Raw genomic sequence first — 22574 nt, 5'->3', positions numbered from 1 at the left:
TGTTCAGATTCTCACTTTATTCATGCATTGTTCTCCAGACCTCAGTAAGCATCTTTATGACCATTATTTCGAACTCTTTATCAGGTAAATTGCTTGTTTTCATTTCATTAAGGTCTTTTTCTGCAGTTTATCTTGTTCTTTTATTTGGAACATATTTTCCTTTGTTTCTTCATTTACCTTGACTCTCTGTGTTGATTTCTGTGCATTAGGTAAAACAGCTACCTCTCCCAGCCTTGAAAGTGTGGCCTGTGATTGTCCAAGCTGCCTTCTTTGTTCTTAGTGGCTCCCAGTATTTGGGGGATGTGCCAAAACCCATCAGTGTCCCAAATGGGAAGATCTCAGTCAGCACCTAGATGCAGGCTGTTTGGAAGCTGGACCTTCAGGCAGCAGCTTTTAAAGTCTGCAAGTAAATCTCTTTCAAAGAAAGATTGGAAGATGGGCATTTGTGTCTGCTGCCTCTGCTTTTAGCCCTGGGGAGAAAGCCAGTTAGGAACTGTTTGTTTGCTGCAGCAATCAAAACAGTATGGTACTGGCATAAAGATAGACATGGAGACCAATGAAACAGAATGGAGCCTAGAAATAAATCCACATGTATATGGTAAACTAATCTTCAACAGGATTTCCAAGAAAACAAAATGGGGAAAGGATAGTCTCTTCAACAAATGGTGCTGGGGAAATCTGGATAGCGACATGCAAAAGAATGAAATTGGATCCTTATCTTTGTCAACTGAAAAAAAATCCACAACCTGAAAGTTGAGAATTGTTTTATTTGGCAGACTTTCTGAGGACTTCAAGCCCAGGTGGCAGCTTCTCAGATAGCTCTGAGGAACTGCTCTGAAGAGGTAAGGGAGGAGCCAGGATACATAGGAGTTTTGCAACAAAGACCAGGTAGTCCAAACATCAAAAGATTACTGTTAATTAAAGAAAACCAGGTACCTCAAGTTAATGAATTAGCACTTTTCTTTGTATGGAAAGATGCAAGAATCTGGGCTAACTGAAATCATTCCTTTGATATGCACCTTAGCTATCTAGCGCCAGTATCCTGTTTTTTCCCATCTTGAGTTCCCTCAGGGCTCACCATCTGGGCTGTAGTGGCTTGATGGCTGCAACATCCTTTGTTTACTGATATGGCAGGCAACATTTTTCATTCACATCTTACACCATCACAAAAGTCAATTCAAAATGGATTAAAGACTTAAACATAAGACCTGAAACTGTAAAAATCCTAGAAGAGAGTATAAGGAAAATCTTTATGACATTGGTCTTGGCAATGATTTCATGCAGATGACACCAAAGCCCAGGCAACAAAAACAAACAGAATAAGCTAGACTACATCAAACTAAAATGCTCTGCACAGCAGAGACAACAATGAACAGAGTGCAAAGGCAACCCATTGAAAGGCGGAAAATATTTGCAAACCATCTATCTGATAAAGGGTTAATCTCGGAAATATATATAAGGAACACCTGTAGCTCAATAGTTTAAAAAAAAAAAAAAACCTAACCTGATTAAAAATGGACAGAGGACTTGAATAGACATTTCCCCAAAGAAGTTATACAAATGGCCAACAGATATATGAAAAAATACTTAATGTCATTAGTTATCAGAGAAATGCAAATCAGACCACAATGAGATGTTATCTCACACCTGTCAGGATGGCTATTACCAAAATAATGAGGATGTGGAGAATTATAATGAACTCTTGCATACTACTGGTGGGAATGCTAAATGGTACAACTGGAAAACGGTGTGGAAGTGCCTCAAAAAATTAAAATAGAACTGTCATATAATCCAGCAATCCCACTTTTGGGTATTTACCCAAAATAATTGAAATCAGGATCTCGAAAAGATGTTAGCACTCCTATGTTCATTGCAACTCTCTCCACATTAACCAAGATGTGGAAACCATCTAAATGTCCATTGACAGATGAATGGGTAAAGAAACTGGTGTGTGTGTGTGTGTGTGTGTCATATATATATATATATATATATATATATATATATATATATATATGTAAACTAGTTACATCTATGCCTTAGAAGGGTTATAAGGGAAGGTTTTTCTGGGGGTGTTGGTAATGTTTTATATACTTTTCTGTAAATATGTTATTCTTTAAGTGAAAGTTTGTTTAAAAATTATATATATTGTATATTATACTATATAATATTATATATTATACATATATATATATAGAGAGAGACAAAGACAGGGAGAGAGACAAAGAGAGACAGAGAGGGAGAGAGAGACATACTGTGCTATGAAATGGCTCCTATGTTTTCCTGAAATTTCTCTAAGCCTGAGAATGTGGTACAATTGCTTGAATGATTTCAGTAAAAGACATGCAAACAAAATCTAGGTGTTAGTAAAAAGTCAAGTTTAAATATTATTTCAAATTATCTGAATGAAGAGAGAGAGAATAGTGTGCCTGAAAAAAATTTTTCTTGCATGGACTGCTGTCTAAGAAACTAATTTGTATTTCTATATATGAGTTATTTCAATACTATTACATAGTATTATGCCAAAATTAATAATTTTATAATTTTATCATCAAACAGCGACAGAAGAACCGTCATACAACCAAAATGATTTTTTAAAGTAAAGAAAAATCTAGTTATTATCTCCTTATTCACTTATTCCTCCATCTCTTTATTATATTTGTTTTTATACATTTCTTTGCCCATAGTCACATTGTTTTTGGAGTTTTGGAAGCAGCGACAAGCCAGACTGGAGTATGAGTGGGACCTGGTGGACTTTGAGGAGGAACAGCAGCAGCTCCAGCTGAGACCTGAATTTGAAGCGATGTGCACACACAGGAAAATTAACGCAGTGACTAAGGTATATTAGGAAACTGAAATAAGCAGCATATTTCAGTGGACACACTGCTGTGGATGGCCTCTCAAATAATGATGTGTATTTTAATTTGCCTTTAAAATATTCTACAACATATAAATCACATAAACTTGTTTACTCGCTTCTAATATACATTTTGAACGCATGCAAAGGTAGGTAGAAAAGTATAGTGAGCCCCAGGATGGAATCATCACCCAGCTTCAATTATTATTATTTCATGGGCAATCTTTTTTCATTTATACGCCCACCCCTCCCTGCCACTAGATTATTTTGAAGCAAATCCAAGTCATCATATCATGAAATACATAGTTTTAAAACTAAGTGAAATAAAATGAAATGGAAAATAGTGTGCATGCTGTGGGCTTTGTATATAAATATATAGACATGGAAATGATACTAAGTTAACGTGTGAAAATTAAAATAGTATTGTATTAAGGTAGTGGGCTTACGAGTGATTGCTTTATTCGACCGAAGTTTATTCACCTAGTCCGTTCTAATTAATAATAATGGGAAGATCATTGCACTGGTGTCTGGAAAGGAAAGTCTAGATTTTGGGATAACTGGCAAACTGGCTGTATATTGTTGACTGAGTTATATGACTTCTTGGTACCTCATTTTTGTTTCATTTGAAAATGGAAGAGACTTTGCAGACTCTTGGCTGCATATTCTTAGAGTCCCCACCTTTCCATAATCTATAATCGCCATGTTACCTGATGCTATTAAAGAGAGAATAGAATATGTCTCTAAAAATCTCTTCAGTAGAATTCCTTACTCTGTTCAGGACACTATTCTTGTGTATAATACTCAACATTCTTCTCATAGTGCAGGCATTCACTAAACGTTTATTAAATTGCCTTGAAACATTACAAAAAATTCAGCAAATGAATGAAGAGAAAAATCACCTCAGAAAATACATTAACAATTTGGGTGGCTATTTGAAATTAATAAAAATATATTAAAAGAGATATCGTCATAATAATGACATGATATGTATTTGTTCATACTTAATGGGATAAAAAAGAAAATAAAAGCAGGCCTATTGGCTTTGCCAAACACTGTTGACCAAAAACAAGATGTACTGAATGTTTACATTTGAAACCAGTTGAAAAACAATATGTATTGATTCACTGTGAATCATCTACTTCACTTAGCTTTAATGGCTTTGGAAATGAGAGGTTTTTTGTTTTTTTTTTACTTCATTGCAGTGCTTCTTCAGTGGTTAAGCACAACCAGAATTCTTACATTTGAGTCTGTTGGGAACACATACATGCAGGAATGGACACACATGCACACACAAATATGCACACACACACGAACACACAGACACATTGGATACACACATGCATACACATGTACATAATCAGACGTATCCACACACATCCTGGGGTTCAATAGAGCTCTTGGGCAGCCTACCCTGACTGCTACGTTCTGTTTGCATTCAGTCCTTTCTGAAAAATCCTTGAGACTGTACAGATGTAAAATCTTATATGTTAAATAGAATTACATGATTTAGATTTCTGCTGACAACTATTTTTTACTGTATGACAGTATTTTGGCCGTAAGATCTAACTGCCTCTCGATATAGCTAAAAATATCAGCTGGTATAATTAATATCTTCCATTAATGACTTAAAAAAACATAATTGTAGAAAAGTCTGGGCCCCTGAACTGTGTGGAAGAAGGCAATTAATCCTATAAATATAAAGAAGGCACCCTACTTAATATCATACAGAGCAATTACAGAGCAGTGCACTCAACTCAATTCAATTTAATTCAATTAGAAAATTTTAACATCATTAAGGCATGTCCACTTAAGCAGCAGCCCTCAGGTTTTGACTTTGTTTTTCCTGTCTCCTTCTCCCTAAATACAACTCTAATTCAATACTCAGGAAATAATGTGTATCCTTTATATCTCATATCATTTGTAAAATATTTCATCTGAGAGCCCTAAAGGTTTCTACCTAAACGTAAGGAACCACTACTAGAATGTAGCATTCCATGAGCTGTGGTGAACCCATTGGGGAGGTTTCTACTTTAACGTGGCTTTGTGATTTTGACTACTGCTTGGATTCCCAACCTTGAGGGTAGATTTTGAATTTTGCTGTGATTTCTTCAAAATTACAGGAGATGGAACCTTACTTGCCTCTGTGTAGTCGTATTCCATGGTACTTTTTATCGGGAGCCACGGTGACTTTATGGGTGAGCATTGTTTAAAAACCATTATCATCTATTGATGTAAGATCATACTGGGACTACCTCAGTAGTTTTGTCTGCAATGGCTCGAGTCCCTCTCTTCCCTCCCACTCCACAGTATTCTTTTTTATCTTGAATGGAGCTCTTATATAAAATAAACTGTAATTTACATGGATGTGCCATGATTAAACCTTGGATAAAGAGTTGGGGGGAGAGAGAGGTGCTTTATCTTAAAGCCCGTCCCTCCCCCTCCCCCAGCTCTTTGTTAATTTGGTGATAACTTGAAACCAGAACGGTATAATAAATAATTCGATTTCAGACTATTTGTTTAGTTTTTTAAAAACATTATTAATTTATCTTTTATCCATTTAAAATACTTATACAAAATGAAAAACTTTATACCATTAAGGTTCATTCTCTTGCCAAGATAAATGGAAGAAAATGTTACATCTTCTACATGAAGAATTTAATTAGCATATTCCATTGTTAGGGAGTCAGATTTTTTCCATGCCTTTTACCTGATAGATTTCTCCATCATCATAATCTATTTCCTGGCCTCCCCTTTCAAAATTTATGTCCTCTTACAGTTGACCTTTAGTTTTAGGAAAACAGGCAAGGTTACCCTCTGAGAAGTTAGCCTGTTGAAGTATAAATAATTAGCAGTTGTAGACTGTATTTTAACCTCAGCATTCCATATTGTCCTATAATTTTTTATCTTTAACCTTTTTTGATAAAGGTATTGGTTTTTCTATTTTAATTGTGTGTTTTCCTAGATGATATAACAATCATTTTAGGAGAGATGATAGAATAAAAGGGGGTGATAATCAATTTGGTACTCTCCTTGAAAAATATTCTGGTGTGTGGTTCCAGAAAGATCACTGTCATTTATTTCTAGTACTCATTCAATTTGATTCAGCTCCTTAACTTTCACAATAAAATTCTCCAATCATAGATATAAAGATCTTTGTGATTTTGTAATATGTGAAGGTATAAAATTTATACAAATATCTAAACTACCAGGAATATCAGACTACTAATGGCAGTATTCTGAGGGGAAATGAAATCGAATCTTTAAACGTATTTTTCTTGAGAAAGTAAGTGATCTTCACACTACACATGTAACTACAACCTAGAGCAGAGGTTGCCAAACATTTGCTGTAAAGGATATATTATAGGCTTTGTGGGCCACAAATCATCTCTGACACATAATTGTCTTTATTTTTCTTTACAACCTTTAAAAATGCAAACAAACAAAAAAACAATATTCTCACCTTAAGGGCCACGCAAGAACAGGTAAGGCCACAAGCAGACTCTGGCTTGCTGGTAGTTTTCCAACTTGTTCTAAAGGATAGACCTAGAGGATGGTCAATGAATACTTTTCTATTTTCGATTTCCTCAGCTGCTACCATACACTTTATCTCTAACCCTTTTACGTTCCTAGTTTTCATTTCCTGCCATCTATGGTGAGAAGGACTGACTTGGCTTGCTTTCCATGTCAGATCTGCTAAACTTAATATGAGTTGAAGAGAAGAGTATGTTTCAGATATATATGCATCACAGGGATTCAGAGACCAGAGTGACCAGTGTTTGTTTCCCTTCCCCAGATGTCTCTGGTCATCGCGTGTATGGTAGCTGTGATTGTATACCGCCTGTCAGTCTTTGCTACATTTGCTAGCTTCATGGAAAGTGAAGCATCCTTAAAGCATGTCAGAAGTTTCCTCACTCCCCAGATAACCACATCTCTCACTGGATCGTGCTTGAACTTTATTGTCATCTTGATCTTGAATTTCTTTTATGAAAGAATATCTGCCTGGATTACAAAAATGGGTAAGCTGGCCAAGTCATTAGTATGACTCTGAAAAAGGGTTCCTACCAATGCTATACCTCCATTCTGGATAATCCCCAAGGGAGTTCATTTTTTAAAGGCACATTTTAAGGCAGTTTTGCTCTTCAGGTAGACCCATAGCCTGGTACTTCAGAATCCCCTAACAGCTACATTCAGGCCAATTATAGTGGAAGCAGGAAAAATAACTAAAAAGAATTAGGACTCTGTAGATCTTTTTGAGTATTCTTACCTTAATCCTTCCTTGATGGGGTTAGTTGAAGCCTAAATAAAATCCTCACACGTTTCTGAAGACACAGATAAATTTTATTTCATGTGTATGGTGTTTAGAAGGTATTGGATTTTGAAAACCATTGTGAGGAAAACGGAACAATCAGGTCCTCCTGAATAAATCTAAAAGTTAGTGCTTCTCTTCTCAGTTGCCATGTGTTAGAACCTGGATTATTATGTTCTTTTAAAAATCTCTCCTAAAGCCATGAGGGAAGGTGAAGGGGTCACAGGCAGAGTGTTAGGTTCAGTCAGGAAGACTAGCACAGAGCACAGTTGCTCCTGGCCTTGCCTCCAGCAAGTTGGGGATGAGATCAGAGCCTCAAGTCCAGGCCTCAGCTTCTTCTGGGACTGCTCTCTCCAGGAGCTCTTGCCCCCCTCCTCTAAATCTGTACACTGACAGTGTGCCCGGTGGTAACCAGAAAGGCAGCACAGTATTTCCTCATCACTAGAGTAAGCACTGGGAAGCAACTGTCATTAAATACTATTTTCAAATTTGGAGTTCTTCTCTCTCAGTTTTACTTATTTTTTCTGCTAGCAACAGCCAAAATATAAAAAATTTTAGCAATTAGCACCTACAAACAAAGCACCTAAAAAATATCTCAGCTTTTGTCAATGAGAAAAATCTCTTGTATTCACATTAGAGATTTTGTAGGAATGCAGCTGAATTTCAGTAAAATGGAAGCGTTATCTGTGTCTTTAGAATATGTGTTACTATTTCAGTGTTGCTGAAAATGTCATGGATTTGGCTGGATCAGCTTGTGCTCTTGGGAGATCATCAGTTCAGAAAAGCATGGCCCCTTACTCTTTCATGCCTCATGTTGTTTCACTGTGGTGTGAAGAGACTCTAACATCTTCTTATCTTTGGAATTCATAAAATGATAGACCATGATCATGCATTTTAAGATAGATCATGATCATGATCATGCATGATCATGCATTTAAGTGAAGGAGAGGGAAAATATGTACTATTACTGCCACCGTTTGCATGACATTGTTTTCAAAACTGGTAAAGCCGTTTAATTCATGAGAGGAAAGCACAATTCAGTTTGAAATCATCCTCTGCCCTTTATAAGATTTACTTTGTTTAAACCTGATTGAAAACAGAGGAGAGAGATCTGATGTGTTTACAGGGTATCAGAGAGTGTTACGGGGATGAGCATAAGGCTCTTCAGTCTAATAGGCACTTGAATTCCATATTTTGACTGTGTGACCCCAGGCAAGTACTTCACCCCTCTAAATGTACTAATGATGGCTTCCCAGGCTTCTCTGGTGATTAGATTAATACACAATCTCTAATAGAAAGCCTAGTGCACATCCATAGCTACTTAATATTGATCAGTTATGACCAGAGTGGGGAAGATTTCAACAGACTCTCAGAATAATATGACTAGATATCCACTTATCCCAGGGAGTAAAAAAAATAAGGAGAAGCAGGAAGGTGCATTATTAAACCTTGGTGTTTTTTATTTACCAGAAATTCCTCGGACTCACCAGGAGTATGAGAGCAGTCTTACCTTGAAAATGTTCCTGTTTCAGTTTGTAAATTTTTACTCGTCCTGCTTCTATGTGGCTTTCTTTAAAGGGAAGTTCGTGGGCTATCCTGGAAAATACACATATTTGTTTAATGTGTGGAGAAGTGAAGAGGTAAGAATTCTCTAGAGAGGTGAGGTTTGTGGCTTCAGTAACTCAGTGTTAACTAAATACTTTTAGGTGTGCCCCGCACTAACTCAAATTTTATCAAGTTGCAGGAAAAGTCTAAGACACTGACTCTGTCCACAGAGCATATTGGTCTTAGAATCCTGCTATCTGATAGACTTTCCAGTTCGTTTTGGGCAAGAAGTTATATTGTACCTATTGTTTGGTATAAAATATGAACTATGAACTGGAATAAGTAAGTTCTGTATTCCTGAAGACTTCCATCAAAGGATGAATAACTTTCTAGAGGTACAGCAAAACGGGCTCTACCATGGGTACAGAGTTAGAACAGTTCAGTGGTTTCCAAACCTGGCTGTGCATCCAGATCACATGGAGAAAATAACAACTTCCAGCCCTAATCCAGATATAAAGATTCGGAATTTTCTAAGAATAAGGCCCAGAAATCTGTTTTTAACATATTTCACAGCTGAATCTAATGTAGCTAGACTGGTGATCATGCTTGGAACTTGGAACTAAATATCCATTTATATTTCTTTAATATCTGTTCCAATGCAAATCTTCAGATTCTCACCCTCTGGTTTGGGATTTCTTTTGTTGCAGAAGTCCATCTTTCATCCTTTATTTTTCTCCTTTTCCTTCTTACTAGTGTGATCCTGGAGGCTGTCTAGTAGAATTGACAACCCAGTTGACCATCATAATGACTGGGAAACAGGTCTTCGGAAACATTAAAGAAGCCATTTATCCGTATGTATGACTTACAGGTTTTTGCTTTTTTTTAAGTAACCATGAGAGATTTCCTCTGGAAGAAGATGGAATTCTTTGATTATCATTGTGCCTTTGTTAGCTAATGTTTAAGTCAACAGCAACAAAAAAACTTCACTTTTAATCAACAGTCAAGAATATATTGGGACTTCCCTAGTGGCTCAGTTGTTAAGAATCCGCCTGCCAATGCAGGGGACGCAGGTTTGAACCCTGGTCTGGGAAGATCCCACATGCTGCGGAGCAACTTAGCCCATTCACCACAACTACTGAGCCTGCGCTCTAGAGCCCACGAGCCACAGCTACTGAGCCCACGTGCCACAACTACTGAAGTCAGCATGCCTAGAGCCCATGCTCCGCAACAAGAGAAGCCACCACAATGGGAAGCCCGCGCACCGCAATGAAGAGTGACCCCTGCTCACCGCAACCAGAGAAGAAGCCCATGTGCAGCAACGAAGACCCAATGCAGCCAAAAAAAAAAAAATAGAATAAAATAATAAAATAAATAAATTTTAGAAAGAGAACAAATGAATGTGAAAAAGAATTAATTATGTGTAAATGTAAAATCATACTTTAAATAAAGAGAACAATAGATGGGATCAATTACAGATAAGACACAATTGAAGAATGAATTAGTTAATTGGAAAATAGTACTGAGAAATTTCCACATTGTACAGTGCAACAGAGAGACAATGAGGTTAAAAATATTAAAGTGACAGGAGGCTATATAGTGGCATCTACATTAATCTGCTAGTAGTTTCGGAAAAAGAAAATTGAGTAAATAGTGGAGGAAAAAATCCTTTGAATAGGTAATTGCTGAAAATTTTCCAGAAATGAAGAAAAACATGAGTTCCAGAAATGAAAATGAATCCTGAGTATGAAGCAAAATAAATAAAATTAAATTCACACTCAGATATGTTATGGTCAATCTACATAACGTCAGAGATAAATCATCTTAAAATCTTTCAGAAGAAAAAGGAATGCCATCTACATTCAATAGATTTCTCACTAATAACATTAGATGCAAAAGTATTTTCAAGATTCTTAGTGAAATAAAATGTTCACCTTAGATTTCTAGAAGCATTTTAACTATTACATAAAGTACAGGTGAAATAAAGGCATTTTTAGACATGAAAAAACTAAGAGTTTACATTCATAGACCCTCATTGGAAGAACTACTGAAAAAAGAAATGAAAGTGTGGAATGCAAGAAACATTGGTTAGTACAGCAATTGGTAGCTCAAAAAAAATGTAGTACTTTGGTATAAATCTTTAATATATATGAGATTTGTATGCTGAAAACTACAAGTCCTGTTGAAAAAAAAATTACATCTATGCGAGTGGAGAGAAACGTGTTGATAGATTGGTAGACTCAACTTAGTAAATATGCCAGTTATCCCCCAAATTGATAAATAGATTTGTTATTCCAATCAAAATATCAGTAGGATTTTAGTAGATATAGACAAGTAGATGCTAATACTTATATTGAAGACAAATGAACTAGAATAGTCAAAACAAATTTGATGAAGAAGAATAAATTTGGAGGAATTACACTTCAATTTTACGACTTACTATAAAACCATTTAAATCAACGTGGGATTGTTGAAGGGATAGACATATAGGTCAAATGGAACAGAGATTGAAGAAATAAATCCACACAAATATGGTCATTTTATTTTTGACAGAGGTGCAGAAATAATTCATTGAAGAAAGAACAGTCTTTTCAATAGCTGGTGCTGGAACAACTGGACATCCATATGCAAAATAACAAAACTCCACGAGTTAATTCAAAAATTAACTCAAAATGGATCATAGATGATAAAACCATTTTTTTTGAGAAAGCAAGGAAGTGATTACAAAATTCAACATGAGGGTTACTATGTGGGGATCAAGGGGTTTGTAATTGGAATGGAACACATAAAAGCGCTTCTGTGATTCCTAGCAAAGTTCTCTTTCTTGAACTGGGTGGTCTCTTTCCCTTTGTGATTCCAGTTACATGCATGCCCATCTTTTTGATATTGTCTCAAAAATCTCAGGTGTTCTTTTCCCTTTTTAGCATTCCTTTTTTCTTTGTATTTCGGTTTTGATATAAGCAGAAAATGTGTTCCTTTTAATTCACACATTTGCTACAGTATTTCATATTGTCTTATTTGTTAATTTTTGCCAATTTGGAGGGTGTAAATGATATCTCATTTTGGTCTTATTTTGCATTTCCCTGATTAAGAACATGAATGAGCCTTTTTTGACCATATGTGTTTTCTCTTCAGTGAAATGCTTATTTGTGTTGTTTAACCATTCTTCTACTTGTATGTTTATCTTTTTCTAATTGATTTGTAGAAATACTGTATAACTCTGGTTACTGCGTTTTTGTTTGTTTGCTTTTTGGTTATATGTGTTGCAAATATTTTATCTCAGCACAAGTTTTGTTTTTTTATTTCTTAATAGTATCTTTAATCACAGTTTCTCATCTTTAATACTATTGACATTTTGGACCAGATAATCGTTTGGTGTGAGGTGCTGTCCTTTGCATTGTAAGATGTTTTGCAGCATCCTTGAACTCTACCCACTGTATGCCAGTAGCCCACCTTCCCCCCAGTTGTGACAGCCCACAAGGTCCCTTTGTGGGCCAAATCACTTCCAGTTGGGATCCACTGCTGTAGATGGACAAAAGTAGATACTTAGAGCAAAATTTTTATCAGTCTTTTCTTTTATGGTTTAGCATTTTTAAAGTCTCGTTTAATACACCCTTTCCTACCTTAAGATCAAAAACCTATTCTCATATAATTACATCTAAATATTTTTAGCATTTTAACATTATTGTTGCCTTTCTCTTTTAAATTCTTAATATACATGGAAAAGATTTTTGTGTTTGATATGAAGGTCAAATTTAATTTCTTACACACACACACACACACACACACATAATATATATACATATATATTATATATATATAATATATATCATGTTACCATTTATTGAGAAGTCCCTCTTCCTCACTCTCCATGATCTGCAATACCATTTATGCCAAATGGCAAGTACAAGGCTATTACTAGGCCTCCATTCTGTTCCAGGATTTGTTTATCCCTACACCAATACTACACTCTCTTAATACAGCTTTATAATAACTCTTCATATCTGGTGGGACAGGTTTTACTAACTTATTCCTCATCTATAGACTATCTTGACTATCCTTTGTCTTTTGTCTTTCTGTGTAAATTTTAGAAACATCTTGTCAGATTTCACATGGGAAAGTATTTTGGTTTTTTGACTGAAATTACATTCCAGTTGTTTCAATAAAACAACTGACATTTTATTATGCCAGGTCTTTTTATTCATGAACATTTAGTTTGGACTTTAATGACTTCAAATAAATATTTAAACTTCGGCATACAGGTCTTATAAATCTTTGGTCAAATCCATTTCTAGGTACTTTTCATTTTAATTGCTATTGTAAATGGTATCTTTCTAAAAATTATATTTTCTACCTGTGTTTTGTGGGTATATAGGAATGCAATATATTGATAAACTCTATTATTATTTCTAATAATTTTTGTCTAACTTCATTTGGGTTTTCTATGCAGATAATCCATTCACATTACTGTTAGTAATCATAGATGTCTCCTCTATTTCCAATTCTTTTGCCTTTTTCTTTTTCATCTTATTGTGCTGGCTAAGATCTCCAGTAAAGTCTTGAATGTGATCATTCACACCCTTATTTTGTTCTTGATTCTAAAGGGAATGCTTCTAACTTTTCCCTATTAAGAATGATGTTAACCCCAGGATTTTGGTAGATGCTTTTGGTCAGATTGAGGTAATTTTCTTCTTTTCCTACTTTTCAGTCATAAATAGGTTTTAGTAGGTGATTGAAATACATCAAATGCATTTTTCTTCATCAATCAACATGATTTTATATTTTTCTCCTTAAATTTGTTAATATGGTCTCTTACATTGATTGTGTTTCTGATAAAAATAATCTTTTTGTTCCTTAAGTAATCCAGTATTATCATGATATATTTTATATAGTATAGAATTTAGTTAGGTAATATTTTGTTTAGGATTATTGCGTTTATTTTCATGTGTTAGATAACCTCTTCCTTCCCTAGTCATACATTTTCTATTGTAACCCACTTCTCATTTCCCCAAGTGGCCTTCTGAGTATCATGACAACATAAAGGTTAGTGAATTAAATAGATAAAAAACCATCCTGTAGTGATCCTCTCCTCCACGTGCTCTTTAACAGAACTGTCTCTGAGTAAATACATTTCCCTGCAGAGAGTCAGGGTTGTCTCACTTTCTCAATCACCCAAGTAAAGATCTTTTGCCCTCATCAAGTACTGTGAACAGAACACAAGGCTCTGACTTGGACTTTAGCTGTAGTCTTACCTGTACATGTTCTGTGATCTAAACTTACTTACCCTCCCTTACCGCCATTTTTTAGATCTAACACTGATTCTCTGACCCCTTTCTTTTAAACCCTATTTCATGTATTTACTTTTATCACTTCCAACAGCTTTGTTCTGAATTGGTGGAGACGCCGAAAAGCTCGAACCAACTCTGAAAAGCTATACAGTCGATGGGAGCAGGACCATGACCTTGAAACTTTTGGTTCTCTCGGGCTATTCTATGAGTACTTGGAAACAGGTAATTTTCAACCACTGCCTTGAAACATGGAATAGGCTGAGTAAAATAAGTATTTTTCAGCTCTTAATATTTCTTCCTACCTTGCACATAGTAGGTGTTCAGTAAATCATTGGCTAGTGGATGAAAAGATAGATGGGTGGATATGGAAAAGATTGGTTCAATATTTCTATTTCCCACCAAATAGAATGCAGAATGAAATTAATTTCAAAACACCAATCTCAGAGATATTTTTCCTATCAATTTAATGTTAATACTGTTGAACCAAATAAAGTAAGGATCACTTTTTTTTGTGGAAACAGTCAAAATATTTATTGACAGATGAATGGATAAAAAAATGTGGTATACATATACATATGATGGATTTTTATTTTATTCAGCCTTAGAAAAAACAAATCCTGCTATACGTGACAACATGGATGAACCTTGAGGACACTATGCTAAATCAAATAAGCCAGTCAACTGTGTGATTCCACTCCTACTCACATGAAGTACTTAAAATAGTCAAACACATAGAATCAGAGATAGAATGGAGGTTGTCAGGGGCTGGGGGGAGGGGGAAATGGAAACCCGTTCAGATAACACTTAACAAGGGCAGATTTGTTTTAACCTAAAACAGAAGAAATGAGTGCCAGTTACAAACATTCATACAAATCTCCAATGTCAATTCTTGAGAAAGATCTTAATTTAATGCCTTGTCCAACTAGATTATTTGGCTTAGGTTTTTGTTTTGTTTTGTGGCAGAGTCCTAACCACTGGACCACCAGGGAATTCCCCTTGGCTTAGTTTTAATGCTTTCCTTTTTTTTTTAATTTTTATTTATTTATTTATTTATTTATTTTTAATTTATGGCTATGTTGGGTCTTCGTTTCTGTGCGAGGGCTTTCTCTAGTTGTGGCAAGTGGGAGCCACTCTTCATCGCTGTGCGCGGGCCTCTCACTATCGCGGCCTCTCTTGTTGCGGAGCACAGGCTCCAGACACGCAGGCTCAGTAATTGTGGCTCACGGGCCCAGCTGCTCCGCGGCATGTGGGATCTTCCCAGACCAGGGCTCGAACTCGGGTCCCCTGCATTAGCAGGCAGATTCTCAACCACTGCGCCACCAGGGAAGCCCCAGGGCTTAGTTTTATAAGGCAGAACACTGTCTCTCCCTCCATGTCCGCAGGAGAGAGGGAATGTTGCCATATCTTTCTGAGTCTCTTTTTGTTAACTATGAAGACTTGCATTTTTTAAGGCTAATCTCTGGAATTCTGTTATAAGTAAGGATCACTTTTTAATACCTGTCTCAAATTACTTTAAGCAGCTTTCTCCTTTCATTTGCCTCAGTGACTGCTCATAGAAAGAATACATCGAAAAACATTTACAGAGTCTGACATACCTTTAGTGTATGTCCCTTGTTTCAGGCTGAAAAGAAGAAGGCTAAAAGCAGTTATGCAAGGGAAACCCAAATTGAACACAAGAAATGCATAAAATAATCTAAGGATTGAAAAGAGAAGAGACCTTGAGATGAAATTTTAGGAGAGATAATAACGGGGACTGCTTGTGGAGTCTACTCAGGGTGTTTCCTCTCAAATGTCCTTCTCTCTTTCTTTGGTGGAATTAAAGAGGACTGTTTTCCCAACTTATTCTCATGGCCCATAAAAGTCATGGTAGAATAACGGAGATGACCTGAATTTGTTACCGATTCTCCACTGTAACACATACATATGATACCTGGATAAAAATAGGTAAATCAGGACAAATAGGAAGAAGTCTCCAGTTATAAAATTAGGTAGTCCTTGCTTTCTGGAGTGATAAGGCTGTAATTTTTAATTAATTGCTTATGTTTCAAGTGAATTTGTGCATAAATGTATCAGAGATTATAACTGGAATTAAAAGATGAAATCAGGGTTTCATAATAAGATTAACTACCATTTATTGAGACACCACTAAAAGTTAATTTATTCTGGATATTTTACATACATTATCTCTAATCTTGAAACATTCTACAGAAATAGTCATTTTATCTTAGAGGGTACTGAAACTTGGATAGGTTAAGTAATTTGCCATGGGCCACAGAGATTATAGGTAAAGATCTGGGATTTGAACTTAGAAATTCAAGCTGTTTCTACATAATACTTTGTCTTAACTTTCTATTCCTTGATTCAGTAGAGAAGTCAGGAAGGAGGCAGTTTGTTCCCTTGGTTTAATAGATGACAAGACTGATTCTAATGAGAAATCTTATGAGAAGAGCTGAAATCCAGAAACACTCAAGATCTAACTAAAAATAGAGGACTAGTGGAAGATTCTTTTTTTCTTTTTTCCTTCAATGGAAAGCCATTTTTTATATCTCTTATTATTTTTTCTTCACTCATGTGGGAAGTTTGCCAGCTGCATGCATTCTTTCACCCCAAGCACTGATGGAAACAAAAGAAGAAAAATGGAGAGAGAAGCCAGCTTACACAGGTGTTAAGCCTCAGTGAGGAAAGAGAGTAAAACTTATTTAGAAAGCTGTCAAGTTAGTACAGAAGATCAGGACCTTAACAAATACCTCATTCCAGGATATGTATGTTTCCTTTGCCCACATAAAATTTATATATATTTCTGATGCTTTATATGATTCATTTCCTGATTTGTTGTCAGATATCTTGTTTGTTCTACCTTTTCCTCTGTTAACATCTTCAAATCTTAAATAATGCATTCGTTCATAAGGCTTATAGTTGAGTGTTTTTATATACCCCAAACATACAAATGAGTAGGTCATTATCCCTGATCTGAAAAAGTACATAGATCAGCAAAATAGAAAACTTGATTACCCCACTGATGTGCCAATACCCATGTAAATGCTAGGCTAGCATAGACCTAAACATAGACCATAGTAAAAGACTGTGTTTTATGAATAATAACCATATCTTATCTAACAAGAATAAATGCTTTCTTCAGACAAGCAGGTCTCAAAAGAAACAGCAGGTATGGAGCTGAGCTATGCATGACCAGCTCAACAAATAAGTCACTGTGCTTCCTGTAGGGAAGAGGACGTGGACAGCTGGAAAGAGGCCTGGAGTGTTTTGCTGATGTAGATCCCTCCAAAATGAGGGAAGTAGCAGGAGTTAGGCAGAGTGTTCCCCGTTTTCCCCTCCACAATAATGAGTTTGTGAATTTTTCTTTTATCCCTGCAGTTATCCAGTTTGGATTTGTTACATTATTTGTGGCCTCTTTTCCTTTGGCTCCTCTTCTTGCTCTCTTGAATAATATAATAGAGATTCGAGTGGATGCCTGGAAGCTTACGACTCAGTACAGGAGACCTGTAGCTGCTAAGGCTCATAGCATAGGTGTTTGGCAAGACATTCTTTATGGAATGGCTGTCCTTTCTGTTGCAACTAATGTAAGTAGACCTATTTCAATGGAATAACTGTACTTTTTTCTTTTCTTGAGGATGGGGAGATGTGAATGATGTTTAACTCAATCTTTATTTACATTGATTTCATCATGGTCCATAAAGGTAAAACATCCCTAAACTTTTATGTGCTAAACAACATAGGCAACTCTATGACATGCAAACTCTTAGATATACAAGGAAAATTGTAAAAACATGCTTATTAAAATACCATGATATAGTTTCATAGCATGTGACAAAGTAGACAGAAAATAAGTAATGGTATAAAGGATTTAATAATACAATTAAAGCTTGATTATACATAAAGTTGTATACTACAAACAGAATACACAACATTTACCTGTTATTTTTATGGAGCACTTATTAAAAATGATAATAAAACTGAATTCCCAAAAGCAGAAATTTTACAATGAATATTCATCTACAATAATGGTATAAATAATGAAGTTGATATAAGATAGCCAAAAAAGAAAATTTAACCACTTAACATTCACACTTCCAAGGAAGCTTATTGTACAAAGATGAAATAAAATTGAAGTTATAAGGAGAGCTTAATTAAAATGAAAACCTATCAATATTTTCCTAGCTGATTTTAGGAATCAGCCAGAACCATATTTATAAAAACTGTATACCAATAAATACTTTTATTATTGAAAAAGAAGAAGGAAACCATGAACTGAACATGTAACTTATGAAACTAAGAAAAAATGTAAAACCAATCAATAGAAAGTAGTAAGAAAGAATTAATGAAAATATAAACAGAAATAAATTAGAAAACAAACAAAAAGCAATATAATTGCTAAATAAGTTGAGTTGGTTCATTGAAAAGATAAACAAAACTGAAAATCTCAAACAAAAAAAGAATTACAGGGCACAAGTGAGAAAATTATAAGAATGTTATGTATGCATTTATTCTAATAATTTTTAAATCTATTTGAAATTGTCACTTTTTTAGAAATAAAACTGCCAAAATATATTCAGTAAGTGCTAATAAAACATGAAATGGACCAGTAACTATAGAAGCAATATTAAAAGATTTTTAAAATCTACCACTAAAAATGTAGATGGCAGAGCCAAATGGTTTTAAATTGACTTGTCTTACCTAAAGGAAACATGACATTTATAGTATTCCAGAGCTTAGGAAAAGATGGGAAAATACCATTCCTATGGCATCAAATACTGAAATTAATTGCACTGGAGTGTGGGAAATTTACCAGTACATGGTCTTCTCTTTCTTCGTTCTCCATTCCCTACACACACACACACACACACACACACACACACACACAAGTCCAGTCAAGTAAATTTGGTTAAGGAGAGTAGAACTGTGTTATGAAATAATAAGAAATGTAAGAAATAGCAAGCCATGATGGAAAGAGATAGACACAGGCATAGTGTTTTTGGAGACAGATACATTTAGGTTAAGTTTTCAATGTAGCACTTTCTAGCTATGAAATCTTGGAATACTGATTATACACTATAAATGAACTATTTTATGTTCTAGGTCAAAGACTCATATATTAACTTGATTAATAATAGCATTCTAATCATTTTGCATCCATAATACATATGGAACTGAAAGATATACAAATCAGACATTTGTAAAACTGCATTGTTAACTCATGATCTCCCTCTTGTTTTGTCCTTTAGGCTTTTATTGTTGCATTTACATCGGACATGATTCCCCGTTTAGTTTACTACTATGCCTACTCAAAAAATGCCATTCAGCCTATGAGAGGGTATGTCAATAACAGCCTGTCAATATTCCTGATAGCCGATTTTCCAAACCACACTGTACCTTCGGAAAAACGAGACTTCACCACTTGCAGGTTTTCTCTTGTTTTCATTTTGCTTTTTAAATGTATTTCTTAAGTTCTCCATTTCCTTCATGTCTTACAAAAAATATATACTTGGGGCAGTAAAACTCCTGGATAAAGTGCATCAATTCTAGAATTCACACATTGTATGGTTCTGATTTGAAAAAGTAGAATGCCCAAAAGTAAGATAATATTATGGGTAGAGATAATGTCAATTTTGAATTGTTTCTTATTTTCTAAGTTTATTGGAAAAATTTTCTTCAACAAATGCCTCCTTGGTCCCAAGTTGTAATATGTATAATCATACAGCATGGTCATATTTTACGTGCATTTAACCTACTTGAATTTAACTATGTGTCCTCAAAAAGAGACAGAGTAAGGAAGAGAGATATAACAATATGATTAGTTCACCAGCCATCCCATTTAAAATGTTTCTTCCATGTAGGGAGTGTGAACTTGGATTTGTAAACCTGCTGCTTTCACACTCAGTGTCTCATGTACTGTGAGGATCTTTTTACTCTAGGATTTAAAGATCATATATATTTATTTATGTATGTGTGTGTATGTGTATATATATATATACATACATATATATATATACACATATATATATACACATATATATACATATATATATATATATATATATATATATATATATATGGTACATCAAGTCTTTTAAACTTAAACCTTAAACCAACTGCTTCATCTGGGATTCCAACAACAACAAAAAAAAAACAGCAAAATGCTGCAACACAGGTAGACAAAAGCATTGTTATATTCTATATTTATATAGAGAGGAATCATAGCATGGGCAGCTGTCAGATTTCTTGATGTCATCACTTCCTACCTGAACTAAATCTTTGAACATTAATATCTAGACACTTGCAGAAAAAAATGAACTCACAAATTGAACACCAAGAAAACCCCAGAAGGATAATAAGGAAAACAAAAACAATGCAGTGTTATATAAGCCGAGAAAATAGAGTTTCAAGAAAATAGGAATGGTCAACAATGTCAAGTTCTATTCTTCACAGGTCAAATAAGATCTGGATTAAAATGTTCCTTCAGTTTAATGATAGGAGACAGTTGGTGTCGGTGGAGTGATGATAGAACTAAGTGTGTTAAGGACTAGGAAGAGAGGGAATGGAATGGAAAGAGCAAATTTTGCTGACTCTAGAGAAACTTGTCTCTGAAGGGCAAGAGAGCAGTTTCACTTGTGTCTCCTGCTACATATATACTATACAAAAGTAACATATGGCTATTATTTTTATCTGTATAGGAAAGATAAATGTATCATAATAGCAATTATTTTCCTTTGACTTGACTTTTGTTGTCAACTGAAAGGGTCTCTTACAAGAAATAATATGAATTTATACTAGGTCTGTTTGTTTGAAGTTATAGCTTACATTTTGCATTTATTTCCATTTTTTTCAGGTACAGAGATTACAGAAATCCTCCTGATCATGAGGATAAATATTTTCATAGTATGCAGTACTGGCACGTCCTTGCTGCTAAGATGACCTTCATCATAATTATGGAGGTAAGCCTTTATTAACTTTCATGCCAGTTAGTCTCTTTTCTCCCTTTAGGCATATATTTCTATGCATGTTTGTTCCGCAGAAAATTAGCATTATCTCAATAGACTATTTTGAAGGAAGTATTTGTTGTCATAAAAAGTAAGTTAGGAATATTTTAAGTACAGTGGATTGCCTCTTACTCACTTACTCTTGTTGAAGATACCAAGGTAACAGAAAAGAAAAAGTAAGACCTTTTTCTTTGAGGTCAGTCAGAGGGCAGAGGACCCACTTATTTTACTGAATACCTATTATTAATAAATAGTGGTTCCAGAGGCTATAATAATAACTTTGTAAGTTTGGCTTTATTATTCACCCTTGACAAATGAACCAACAGTCAGCAAAATTCGTTAGTTGGTTTAAAGATAATCAGCTAATATTAGAGCTGGGTTTCAATGCCAGATGTCTCACTGCCAAGCCTCTGCTCTGTCCACTGTATTATGTTTCCTACCTTGTGGAAAAGCTAGGGTAATTATGGATATAAGGCATGCAATACAAAAGAACCAGTACAGAGGGGGTATTTGACTAAGTTACAAATTGAGTGCTACAAATCATAAGACATGAAGGCCAATAAGGGAGAGGTAAATAAATGTTAGGCATTTTTTCACTCGACAGTAAAGGCCAATAATAGACTAGATAAGTCTAATGCAAGAAAACACAAATTCCTATCAGTTTTTGTTTAATTTGTTTTATTTTTATCAAGGTTATACATGTAAGTAATTTAAATCCTCACCCCTCTCAGTTCCTTATGAATTTATCACTTTCATTCCCACATTTTCCATCAGCGGTTTAGATCACCTTTCAGCCTGGTAAATTACAAAAGGAATTCTTTGGAATTTTTGTTTCTGTTTATTTTTTTTGATCATCCCAGGCTCCGACTCACCATCATTCTGGGACTTCTCTTCAACTTCTTTTATACTGAATACTATATTTTCTTCAATCTATTATTCTCCCATTCTTGAATTACTAGCTTATTTTGATAAAGCACATCTTTCATTAATTTTCTGAGGAAAATAATGGACAATTTTTGAGAACTTGAATATAAAATTTCTTCTTTTTCCACATAGATAATTAATTGGTATAGAATTTGATTAAAAGTCATTTTCCCTCAAAATTTTTGAACCAACTTTTTTTAGGTATTCCTGAAATTTTCCAAGACATTGCTCTATTTTCTATCAGCTTCTAGTGTTGCTATGAAGTACAATACCATTCTAATTTCCCATTCTTTGTTTATGACTTTTTTATGTATCAGTAAGCTTTGAGGATTCTCTCACTAGTCCTTCTTTTATGAAACTTCACAAGACAGTCATGTGACGTTGGACTATTAATATTAATTGTTCTGGACACTCACTAAGCCCCTTTGACCTGCAAATGTAATTACCCTTTAAGTTGAGAAAATTTGCTTGTACTATTTCTTTGATAATTTCCTTCTTTTCTCTGTTCTATCTTTCTGGGACTTCTGTTATTCAGATGTTACAACTGTTTTGAAATTCTATTATAATTATCATTTATTTTCTCTCCTATAAATAGTCAGGTTCATATCTTTGTCTTTTTATTCTACTGTTCTCTTGCTCTCATCATTATCTAGGTATCCTCT

At 34.9% G+C, this 22574-nt stretch overlaps 1 protein-coding gene and 1 long non-coding RNA gene across 12 annotated transcripts in view; one reads left to right on the top strand and one right to left on the bottom strand.

Moving 5' to 3' along the window:
* Positions 1-22574, bottom strand: part of LOC309606032 — a 1194635-nt gene that overhangs the window by 529357 nt on the left and 642704 nt on the right. The window lies entirely within an intron of this gene.
* The window catches only part of ANO5 (anoctamin 5), a 100484-nt gene that overhangs the window by 73072 nt on the left and 4838 nt on the right, over positions 1-22574 (top strand). For 10 of the 11 annotated variants that reach the window (XM_082342419.1, XM_082342415.1, XM_082342418.1 and 7 more), the window contains 9 exons: positions 2685-2836; positions 4975-5049; positions 6648-6870; positions 8631-8800; positions 9459-9556; positions 14082-14212; positions 17366-17571; positions 19234-19412; positions 20838-20943. In XM_082342419.1, the coding sequence (XP_082198545.1) occupies positions 2685-2836; positions 4975-5049; positions 6648-6870; positions 8631-8800; positions 9459-9556; positions 14082-14212; positions 17366-17571; positions 19234-19412; positions 20838-20943 (1340 nt within the window). Of the gene's footprint in view, positions 1-2684; positions 2837-4974; positions 5050-6647; positions 6871-8630; positions 8801-9458; positions 9557-14081; positions 14213-17129; positions 17195-17365; positions 17572-19233; positions 19413-20837; positions 20944-22574 lie in introns of those variants that run through there. The other variant, XM_082342411.1, reaches the window with a different exon arrangement.

This window comes from Balaenoptera borealis (assembly GCF_965194805.1).
Source record: "Balaenoptera borealis genome assembly, chromosome: 11".
Classification (NCBI taxonomy): domain Eukaryota; kingdom Metazoa; phylum Chordata; class Mammalia; order Artiodactyla; family Balaenopteridae; genus Balaenoptera; species Balaenoptera borealis.
The sequence above is the reverse complement of the archived record's forward strand: the minus strand, read 5'-3'. Positions and strand labels throughout refer to the sequence as shown.